Below are 11653 nucleotides of genomic sequence, written 5' to 3'. Positions count from 1 at the left end.
TTACCTCTGGCCTCAGAGTCAATACTGGACTGAGCACACAGGAGGCATTCAGTAAATGTTTGTTGGCTGAATAAAGTATTGAATGACTACATTTGAGGGATTCATGTTTTTCAGATCTGAGAATCAGGATTTTTAATTTTCTCTTTCAGGGAAATCACCTCTCCCTAAGTGTATTTCTTTCCTTCTATAAAAAGAAAATGTCAGTTCTAATTGTCCGAAACTTTGGAAGTAACTATTTAATTGTATTTTATTATTGAAAGTAATAATCTGGGCTGTCTTCATTTTTTTTTTTTTTTTTTTAACCTGGGCTGTCTTCAAATGAAAAAGGAGTCACTCATTTTTTTTTTTTTTTTGAGGTGCATTAGTCTTTTCATACAAAATTACATTTAGGAAATCAAAGTAGAAAAGTTGAATCCTATTGGTTAAAAAGTCAGTGTTTCACCAGGAAGATGTTTACTACCTTTTTAGTAGTATAGTCAGGCTCTTCCATATTCCATATCCATTTGGACTGGTATAACAAAATGTCATAAACCAAATAAACAGCAAACATTTATTTCTCCCAGTTCTAGAGGGTGGGAAGTCCAAGATCAAGGCACCACAAGAGTCCGTGTCTAGTGAGTCCCACGTCCTCCTTGACAGCCATCTTTTCATGGTGGATGGGACCAGGAAGTTCTCTCAGTCTCTTATAAAAGCACTGATCCCATTCATGAGGGCGGAGCCCTCAGGACCTAATTATCTCCCAAAGGTCCCACTCCCAAACACTGTTGCACTGGGGATTAGGTCTCAGCATATTAATGGGGTATCCGGGAAGACACAAATATACAATCTACATGACTCCTAAAGGTGTTTATGATGGCAATATTTTAATTATTTTAAAATTGTTTTTGGAAACTTAATTGCATGCTAAGCTTCCATTGCTGAAAATTATTTTAAGTGCATCTTAGTGAAATGTATTTAATTTTCCAACAAAATACTTTGAGAAAGTTAACTATATACTTGCTGATGTAGACATTTTTTTCCTATAAAAATGGCATTTTTGTGTGTTTGAACTTAATATTACAAAAAATGCAAACAACGTTTTCTTTGTTTTGCTGATAAATAGGCTAAATCATACTTTCAAGTAGTCTGGCTTTCAAAAAATATTTGCTCTGAAAACATTTACATGTTACAGACTTTGAGTAGAAAATGTTGTATAACAAATATTATTAAGTTAATATTTATGGAATATTTATTGTGTTTTAGGCCGTTTTCTAAGTGCTTTACATGTTTTAATGAACTTAATCCTCATAACATTACCATGAGAAAGGGACTATTATTATTTACATATAAGGAAATTGAGATACAGAGCAATTAGGTAACTAATCTAAGGTCATACAACTAGTAAGTAAAGAGGTGGAATGCTAATACATTTTATTATATTTCTGAAGATTTTTAAGGCTAAGATAAGTGTATGTTAATGCAAATATTGACACTTCAAGAAATCAGAGCTATTTGATGCCTTAAATACTTTAGAGCTCTATCACATACCTAGTGTCTTGAATACTTAGGTATGTCAGGAGGCCTGCTAAGAGACATGAGAAAGAAGGTGATAAAAAGAGTTAATTGTTTTGCAGATAATAAACATTTGTGATTTTTCATATTTATATGTATGTACACATATGCTTTCATGCACACACAGACATATTAAAGTATACATTATTCTATAGGAAACTCCTTTACTCTGCAAGTTTGCCTTTGATCTATTCAACAAAAGCCTAACCTTTCTAGAGAGAATGTAGTTGGGCCATATTAAGGCCATAAGGTTCTCTCTCCACAGGGAATAAACTTGGAGGGCAGAGCTGATGAAAAACTAGAATTGAAATAAAGATTTAAGTTATAAAGATATTGATGAGTTGAAGATTTGTATAGGAACCGGTCTTTCTTGTCTACTCTGACATTTCTTATATTGTGTTTTGTCATACACCTAAGTAACATCAGTCCACTGGTGTTAAAATGCTTTAACAGTACCTTGCCTAATACTATGGCCCTCCTTGTGCTAGATGCCAGATATATGAAGATGAGGAAGATAGGATCCCAGTTGCCCAGCTCTAGAAGTAGTAGAGGGAAAAATAAAAACATATTTATCATATAGTAATAGTTGTTATAGCAGATGATGTACAATGTGCTGTGCCATGGGAGTACAAAGGAAAGAATGTTGAGTTCTACACTGAAGAATATAAATATTCATCAAACTCCCATATAGAGAGTTTTAGTGGGATAGGGGACTTTAGAACACAGAGTGATAGCTTTTCTGTCTGTGAAGTTTTTTTACTTTCATTTAATGGTACCAGTGGCCTAAATGGAATAGCAGATTTTTAAGAGATATGCTGGCCCTTTATTGTTGACATATTCCTAAGAAAATCTTAATATCATTTTTAATTAATCATTCTTATTCTTTTTAAAGGAATTTACATTTCTTAACTTTTTATAAACTTTTTTCTAAAAAAGTTGACATATATACAATATTATATATACATACACATTATATTTTATGTATACAGTATGTATGTGAAAAATATATATAATCAGCATGGGGAGAAAAGAAACAAAGAATTGGATATTAAGTTACCATAATTAGTACATAGTTTCTTCACATGGACCATACATTTTTTTGTAGAATTTTCATAGGTCAAGGCAAAGAAGGAAATCTGCTTCAAATTACATTCATAATAGTCAACATGTTGGGCAGCCCTGGTGGCACAGCGGTTTAGTGCCACCTGCAGCCCAGGGCGTGATCCTGGAGACCCTGGATCAAGTCCCACATCAGGCTCTCTGTATGATGCCTGTTTCTCCCTCTGCCTGTGTCTCTGCCTCTCTCTCTCTCTCTGTCTCTATGAATAAATAAAGAAAATCTTTAAAAAAAAATAATAGTCAACATGTTAAATTGATTTTTAAATTTTTACTTAAATCTGGAAAAATGATCAGCTGTAAGCTTTATAATGTTCATACAATATATTGTATGTTCAGGTATTATATGGAGACATTAGTATATAAATTTCTGTGGTATGGGGATGGGATCTGAGATATCCTGCATTTGCTGTTATGGACAGTGTTTTCAACACATCGGCTAAATTTGCTTTATTCTTTTTTGTATTGATCTCTTAGTGGAAATCTCTGTAGCTTCTTGTCCCAATTTTTCTGTGGGTGAACGTCTAGGTACACTAAATTTGACAGTTTAAAATACACCCAAGAGCCACAGGGTCCTTTGAATGGTCAGCAGGAGATCTACGAACCTCGAAATTAGATGCAATTTTGTTTATGTCTGTACATGTATGCACAAGCAGTTTTTGGAAAATGAGTCCATAGTTTTAATCAGATTCTTAAGAAGGATTCATAATGTAAAGAAAGGGGAGAATTTTTTTTCTTTATTTAAAGACAATCTGGAGAAGTTCTAATGTAGACAATAAACCCTCCAAAGTTGATTTGACCTGTTTCTACAGGTATGCCATATCACATGTATACCAATCCAGAGATCCACATTCAGAGACACTGTATAGAGCTTTGCACAAAACCTTCTGACTAATGCAATGAGGAGGAGCTGAAATCTTTTTCTCTAATTCATTTGGAGAGGAGAGGTACTTTTTCTAATTTGCCTATGTATAGCTATGAAGATGAGTGGTAACTGTACCTACAGGAGACTAGAGATAGCTTTAGCCATTTGCCAGAAGTCTAGAAGGGAACTTTTGGCAAGTTTGTTGTTTTTTAAAAAAATGTTTTTTCTTAGCTAAAGCTTTTATTTGATGAATGGCTTCAATGACATTAACTAAATATTTTTAAATTATAGGAAAAATTTGGGGCTTTTATATCACCAAACAATTGGTAGGTATTGTCAATCCCTGAATGCCTCAGACATCTCTTCCCGCCACTACCAATCTAATTACAAATTCTAAATAATTTACAATTATTACATTGACTCAGTTTCAAAACCACTCGGAGCAAAGCTTGGCAATATCGTAGATCCTTGTTATCATTTGTAGTTGACCATAATTAGTGTTGCTGTTTTCCATCTGCAGTTTTGAAGTATGCCTATCTCCCCAAACTCTTGCCAGTTAGTTCTTAGGATTTCTTCATTCTTGTATCCTAAAGTGCCTTTTATTTCTTTCTACTAAGTCTGGAAGACTATTCAGACCTTCACATCATGTGACTGGAGTCTTCGCTTCTATCCAGTTCTTCCTAGACTTCCTCTTCTTGGGATAATGAGTCAGTCGTCCTAGATATTTCTTGAGTTCCTTGTTTTCCACCCTCTACCTAAATGAGCCCCTGTAAACAGTGAACTTGGGAGAACCTTATGACATTATCCCTTTGGGGAACAATATTACTAACTTTCACAGGAACATTCTTTCTAGTTATCAGTGTCAGAAACTGATCTCCGTAGAAACTATTAGACTCTATTAGTGTTGAAGCTAGCTCAACAATCTGGGTTGTCCCCTTAGGCCTATCCACCATATTGCTGGTTACATTCCTTCCCCTGCTTGCCCTGCTCCTAGATCTCAGCAGCCCTCTTTTCTAGGGTAACATAGGTCATGGATATGTATAGTAGTTGTATATTTTAAGTTTGGCTGCTTAGAATGAAAATATCAGTGATTGTCAAAAGGTTAGGGAATTTGATTATCTTGTTTATATTGGCGGTATTCATTGTCCTGAAAACTTGTATGCATAAGGAGTAAATCACTGATAAGTTTATATAAGGGTCTGTTTGTTCCAAAGCATTCCTGTGATTTCAGTTACATTTAGTTGAAAATGCTCTATTCAGCAATATCCTTGAACAATAGATATTTCTCAATGATGTAAAACCACATGATTTTGGTTTGGACTCCACTTAATTGTCTCATCAAAGAATTTTGATTTTGGTTCTCTTTCCCCCTTTTATTTTGTTCTTGCTGCATAGTTATCACATATCTTGCATTGTCAATTCCCCCACCTTTCCATTTTCACTTGGGGTTATGTGTGACATGTGGTCTGTTTTAGTAACATTATGTTTTCTCATGTTAGATTAGCTCATAAGTCAAGCTTTCACTTTTTCTGTAGATTATTCAAAACTGATTCAAGATAATGTTAGTTTCTTCCTAACTCAGAATGAAGTACTGAAACTCAAGAATAGGGGACATTTTATTAGAATTCAGAACCTGATTTATTCAAAGAAAAGTTGAACAAAATATCTTTAAAAGAAAAAAAAACAATAAAGCATGAAAATATGTAAGTTAACAAATTTATTCTTTTTTCTTTTGACCTTGAAATCTCAGCAGTGTTTAGAAACAGAATGAGGATTATAAGTGGTATAATGCATCCCATTTTATTTGATATTATTTACCCAGAAATCTTTTGGCGATTAGTAGTGAAATAAAAAAGTTATTTTAATTAATAGATGTGAAATTCAGGTGGAGAATAATAGAATTGTTAAGGACCTTATAATTTATTTTATATCTCTAGCTGCAATTTTCAACCTAAGTGTGTCTATCAATTCAGAGTTCCAGCATAGAAAAAGAACCAGTAGGATATTCATATTAAGATATTAGTTACTAAAGAATTGGCTTCTGTGGCTGATGGGGCGAGGCAGGCTATCACTCTTGGACAAGCTACAGTCCATGAGCAGAATTTCTTCTTCAGAGAAGCCTCAATTCTGCTCTTAAGGCCTTTACAACTAATTGAATCAGAATCACCCAGATTGTCTAGGATAATCTTCTTTACTTGAAGTAATTAGTAATTATAGATCCTGATCATTTATAACAATATACTTTTACAGTAGCACCTAGATTAGTGTTTGAATAACTGAAAACTCCAGCCTAGTCATATTGACTCGTAAAACTAACCATCACGATGACCTAGTAACAATATTGTTACTTTAATTTAATAAATTTTAATTAAGTTAAAATCTAAGCACAATTTATATTTGTCACTTTTACTATCTAAATATTTTTTTAGGGATCCCTGGGTGGTGCAGCGGTTTGGCACCTGCCTTTGGCCCAGGGCGCAAACCTGGAGACCCGGGATCGAATCCCACGTTGGGCTCCCGGTGCATGGAGCTTGCTTCTCCCTCTGCCTGTGTCTCTGCCTTTCTCTCTCTCTCTGTGTGACTATCATAAATAAATAAAAATTTAAAAATAAATAAATAAATAAATATTTTTTTATATTTTAAACCTGCTGAACCAGTCTGTTTTTATTGTGAATAATAAAAGAATGATGCAGTAACTGTATTCTAATAACCTCCATTTAACATACTCACCATTAATCTTTCTCTTAAATTAAAAAAAATTAATTTAAATCTTTCTTTTAGTCCCTCTCCTGATTCAACTCCTTTATTGTCTTTCTTGCTTAATATTGTACTCTCTTCAGTTTCTTAGCAGTGACTTAAGACATACAGTGCAGGCTGTATTTACACCACAGTGATACTTGCGTTCATCAAATATTTGTAAGAAGAAAGATTATTTCACAGTTCTTGCATCTTCTACTCTTTAAAGTTCATCTTAGTGTCACATTTGTTTTTTATAAATAATGCCACTACATTGCTGACTTATATTTGGCACATTATGATTCCCAGATATTTTTGTCATATTTTATTCTGTGAAACTATATTGTTTTTATAACAAACAGAAGTTATTTTCAAACAGTGGTCCAGAGTTTCAGGATGAAGACTCTCTAATGATTTCTTGAAAAAATGATTCATATTAGAAACATTGTTTTGGTGTACATTCCATTACCTCTGGGAGAAACTTTGATATTCTGCCAAGGATTAAGTCTCTGCTGTATTAAAATAATGGTTCAAAGTTCCATAGAATCCTGAAGCTTTGGCAATCTCTGGTTGATGATATTTTGAAGGAGTTTCCAGAAGAAGCCTGACAATTTTTTTTTTCTAAATTATTTTAAGCCTGACAAATTAGGCTAGTGCCAAACACTTTGGAAGTCTCTCATGGATATGGAGACTTATGACTATCCAACTTAGATTTATAAATTAATGGAACTTGCACATTTTAACAAATTGTGAGGTTTTTATAATTAAATCAACACTATTGAGGCATTATTATGCCTAGTTTACAATGCAGGCGTATAATTTTCTACATAGGATAGATCTCTATTTATTTATTTATTTATTTTTAAGATTTTATTTATTTATTCAGAGACACAGAGAGAAAGGCAGAGACACAGGCAGAGAGAGAAGCAGGCTCCATGAAGGAAGCCTGATGTGGGACTTGATCCCAGGACTCCAGGATCATGCCCTGAGCCAAAGGCAGATGCTCAACCACTGAGCAACCCAGGTGTCCCAACAGATCTCTATTCAGATAATGACTTAGATCATATAGGACTCTTACTCATTTCTAATAACTACATTGTGCTTTTGCTCAAGTTTATTTAACAAGTATTTTTAGATTAGATACTTGTATGTTTGAGGTGCCAGTTCTAGATACTGGTGATACATTTGGAATAAGACCAGCATGTTCCTGCCATAATGAAACATATTATGTAGTGGAGAAAAAAGACATTAAATAAAAACGTATACAAATCCTTGGAGTTGAAATAAGTGCTGCTGAAGAAAAATACAGTGTAGAATATATTATATTACAGGAGGAGCAAATTGATTTGGGGGCACCAGTAAAGCAGTTCCTTAAGGAAGTCATATTTAACTAAGAATGAATAATAATGATTGGAAATACTTAGATTGTGATTGTTACGTGCCAGACACTATTTTTTTTTAAAGATTTTATTTATTTATTCATGAGGGACACAGAGAGAGGCAGAGACATAGGCAGAGGGAGAAGCGGGTTCCCTGCAAGGAGCCTGATGTGGGACTCAATCCTGGGACCCGTAGATCACAGCCTGAGCCTAAAGGCAGGCACTCAACCACAGAGCCACCCAGGTGCCCCACCAGGTACTATTGTTGATCCTTATTATGTATTAACTTACTTCAATCTAACAACTCTGTGAGATAGACACTATTGTTTCCCTCATTTTAAAGAGGAAGCTGTGGCATAGAAAGATAGCTGACTTCTCCAAGGTCACATGACCTAATGAGCTAATGAGTGGTAAACCTGGGATTTGAGCTTAAACAGAAGAGTCTACTCTTAACCACTGTGTTTCATGGCTCCTATCATGAGGAGAATGGGGAAGATCATTTCAGGCAATGGGAACACGGGTGCTGGTACCTTCAGCAAGATGCAGGGGGGGAAGGCCAGCACCGGAAGTTGATAAACCAAAGTAACAAAAGATGAAGCTAGAGAGGGAGTTATGGTACTCAGATTTACTATTATTATTTTATCACGTAGACTTTAGTGTGAAAATATGATGGAGGGTAATAAGAATTAATGTGAGATCAATTAGGGCACATTGTACTCTCATCTAATATTTAGGTGATACTGACTTGGACCCACTTTGTGGTGAGTGGAGCAAACTACAGATTCTGGAAGCATTTGGGAGATAGGAATAGTGGGACTTTTTTTTTTTTTAATTTTTTTTTTTCATTTGAGAAAGGTAGATTACTCCTAAGTTTCTAGCCAGAGCAGCTGGCAGGATGGTCTGAAATAGCACTCAAAAACAGGCTTGGAGAGCAAAGTGTAAGTTCAGTTTGAGTTATCTAGTTTGAGGCGACTTTTATATCAAAGCAAAAAATTATCTATAAAAGACTGGAATGCAGAAGAGAGTTCTGGACTTGGAATAAAATTTGCAGATTTTCAGCCTTGGGAATAAATGAGGAAACACAGTACAAAGACCCAGAATCAAAGGTGGAGGAACTAGAAGCATTTCAGTTTGGGTAGAAGAAGTGCCATTGTACAGAGGAGACGGAGGAGAAGCAGCCAGATAGGTGTTAGGAAAACTGACTAAATGTTGTAAGATGAAAGTGAAGGAATGCAGCAGTTTCCCATTTGGTTTTCTGATTGTATTTGCTTTTTCCTCTGAGAACTTCATAGTTGTACTCAATTGCTTCAAGTTCCAATTTGTGTGCTTTTTTTCTTTATTGAACTGATTTTCTTTTTTACTCTCTTTTTCCTCCCCCCCCCCCCCATTAAATGTTCTTCCAAATTTAATTTCCTTTAAGTTCCTGTTTAGATCACTTGGAGTCTTTCACTTTCATTTAAAGCATTTTTAATTTTTCTGTTTCAGATCATTCTGTATAATGCTACCACTTCACAGCTTCAAGCTTCCAAAATTTGACCCATGCAATATACTGTGCTCATACCTTACATGATCACCTGTGTACCATTGTCCTTCATCTCTGCTCCCACATGCAAGACTATACCTTGAGTTAGTAGTTACTGATAGCTATCCCTTTTGCTGGATCACTGCTCTGGAATTCTCCTTTTCCATCTTCTGCTCTCTGGCCTTCTCTACCTTTCCTACTTTTCATTTTCATCAAAACTCTTCGCAGTGATCACTATTCCCAACCACTTTGCATTCTTTCTTCTTTGTTTCATCCTAGTCTGCCATCTATATTTTGTGTAAACTTTCTTCCTTAACTAACTTAAAACCCATTTTGCATAGATATTCACAGAACTCCAATTTCTTTTAGACCCTTGATCTCTCCTGAAATAACCTTGTCAGATTTCCAACCACTTGGAGGCCCAGTTGTACTTCCTCTTACTCCTCATACATGCATTCATTAAACAACAACAACAAAAAAGTCAGACAATGTGTTAGTCATTAAGGATAACTGATGAGAAAAAAGAAATGTATGGTTTGATCTTCAGACCTATCCTATCTTATTCTTTAATCTGTTGGAAAATAAAAGTTACATCATGATATTGGTGGTGCCCACCAAAATTTTATATTATTACTTAATCTCAGCAGGTTCCATGATGTTACAAATAATCCCAAATCAATTTTCTGTTTTTTCTTCATAGTCATGATTCAGAACATTTCTACTTTTCTCAGGTTTCTGAACTCAGTTGCAAAACCTTGTGTTTGAACCAGACTGCCAAAACAATTTGTCCCTAGCTCCCAATTTCCCCTTCACTTCAAAATTTCTTTATATCTTCATCCAAGCTTTTCCTTTTCCTAATCTGTGTCAGAAGAAGGGTTACTCCTTTCTTCCGAAGGTAAAACTTTCCATCTGTTTTTCCTGATGCACATGGGAGAAACTCTAGACAAAAAAAACAAGATGACATGCAATTCTTATTTAATGTGTTGTTTTATTACACATTTATTGTGTTCTATAGATTTGACAATTATGTAGTTAATATAGAGTTTGAAAAACTCTTACAGTACTACTAATACTGTATTTTTAATGAACTATATTATTTTGTTATTAAATGTTTTGTTAATCAGATATAAAGTGGATTTGCTTTGTTTTACTCAGAAAGACTGGTGGTGGTAGCTGAACACTGTGAACGGAGTCTAGAAGACTTGCTTCGAGAAAGGAAACCCGTGAGGTACTGTGTAATATCAGGACAATTAAATGAAATGCAGAAATTGGCAAACAAAAAGATGTAACAAGAAACGGTAGAGTTTTCGTTTCTTCTGTTACTTGTTTAATGATAAAATCCAGGTGCAAATTTTTATTTTGGTAAATTTAATGCACAGGCCCCAAAGAAATCCAAAATTGACATTGTCCAGCATTTAGTTTTTGTGAGGTAGGAGTTCTCCAAAGTACTTGATAAAAAGAATTCCTAAAGAGATGATATATATGAAAATTTGAAATGCTTTTAGTACTAAGCATTTCTCTAGCTGAGATTAAGAGTATTTTTCTGGGAGTGGTATCTAATAACTACCATGCTGGTATTCTTAGGAACACAATGAACTGTGTTAAGGAAAGGCCATGTTGAAGAGTAGAGAGAAATAATAATCATATCTTGGGTGGAATCTAATGATATAGTTTAAATTCAATTATTTCAGTGACTCAGGAACTTTGCTTTCTGTCTCAGGCATTCCTGGCAAGAAGAGTATGTGGTATATATGTTACAGATATACTACTAAATGAATTTCTTTACACATTTTGTGAAACTAACTAAAAATCATGAAAAATATCCCTTTAATGAATAATGAAAGTTTATGTTAAGTTCTAGAATGATCAAAATTTATGGTGATAAATATAAAAACAGTACTCAACTCTGGTTGGGGGAAGTGATAGTAAAAGAACTGACTCAAAATAGTCTTGAGGAAACTATCTGGAGCAATGGAAATTTTTTACATCGTGATCAAGGTATTACTTGTCTGGTACATGTTCTTGCAAAACTTCTCAAAAAAAATTTTTTTTAAACTTCTCAAAATTCACTGAAATATACACATCAGATGTGTGCAGTGCATTTCACCTATGTGAATTATGCCTCAATCAAAAAAAAACAACCTTTTTCCTTATTTATTTGGCTTGAGTTCTAAATCCCTCATATAGCAACAATATTATGTTGTTAAAGAAGGTGCTTGATCCAATGGCATACCTATTTGTATTTCTTTCTTTCAATAAGAAGAAATAGTATGAATTAGTTGTACTGCTTAACCATTACTTCACCACTTAGTGGTTTAAAAACATTTATCATTTCATGCAATTTCTCTGGGTCAAGAATGAATGAATTCAGGAATGAATTAGCTAGGTGGTTTTAACTCAGGATCTCATGAGGTTGCACTCAAATGGTTCTGTAGTCATCTGAAAGCTTGACAGGCTGGGTGATCTAATAAGATAGCACACTCA

General features: G+C 34.5%; 1 protein-coding gene across 2 annotated transcripts in view; it reads left to right on the top strand.

The window, feature by feature from the left end:
• TBCK (TBC1 domain containing kinase) overlaps positions 1–11653 on the top strand; it is a 229078-nt gene that overhangs the window by 8074 nt on the left and 209351 nt on the right. For both annotated transcript variants that reach the window (XM_041758248.1, XM_041758250.1), the window contains exon 3: positions 10325–10397. In XM_041758248.1, coding sequence (XP_041614182.1) covers positions 10325–10397 — 73 coding nt within the window. The remainder of the gene's footprint in view (positions 1–10324; positions 10398–11653) is intronic.

The sequence above is a fragment of the Vulpes lagopus genome, chromosome 6, assembly GCF_018345385.1.
Source record: "Vulpes lagopus strain Blue_001 chromosome 6, ASM1834538v1, whole genome shotgun sequence".
Lineage (NCBI taxonomy): Eukaryota > Metazoa > Chordata > Mammalia > Carnivora > Canidae > Vulpes > Vulpes lagopus.
The sequence above is the reverse complement of the archived record's forward strand: the minus strand, read 5'-3'. Positions and strand labels throughout refer to the sequence as shown.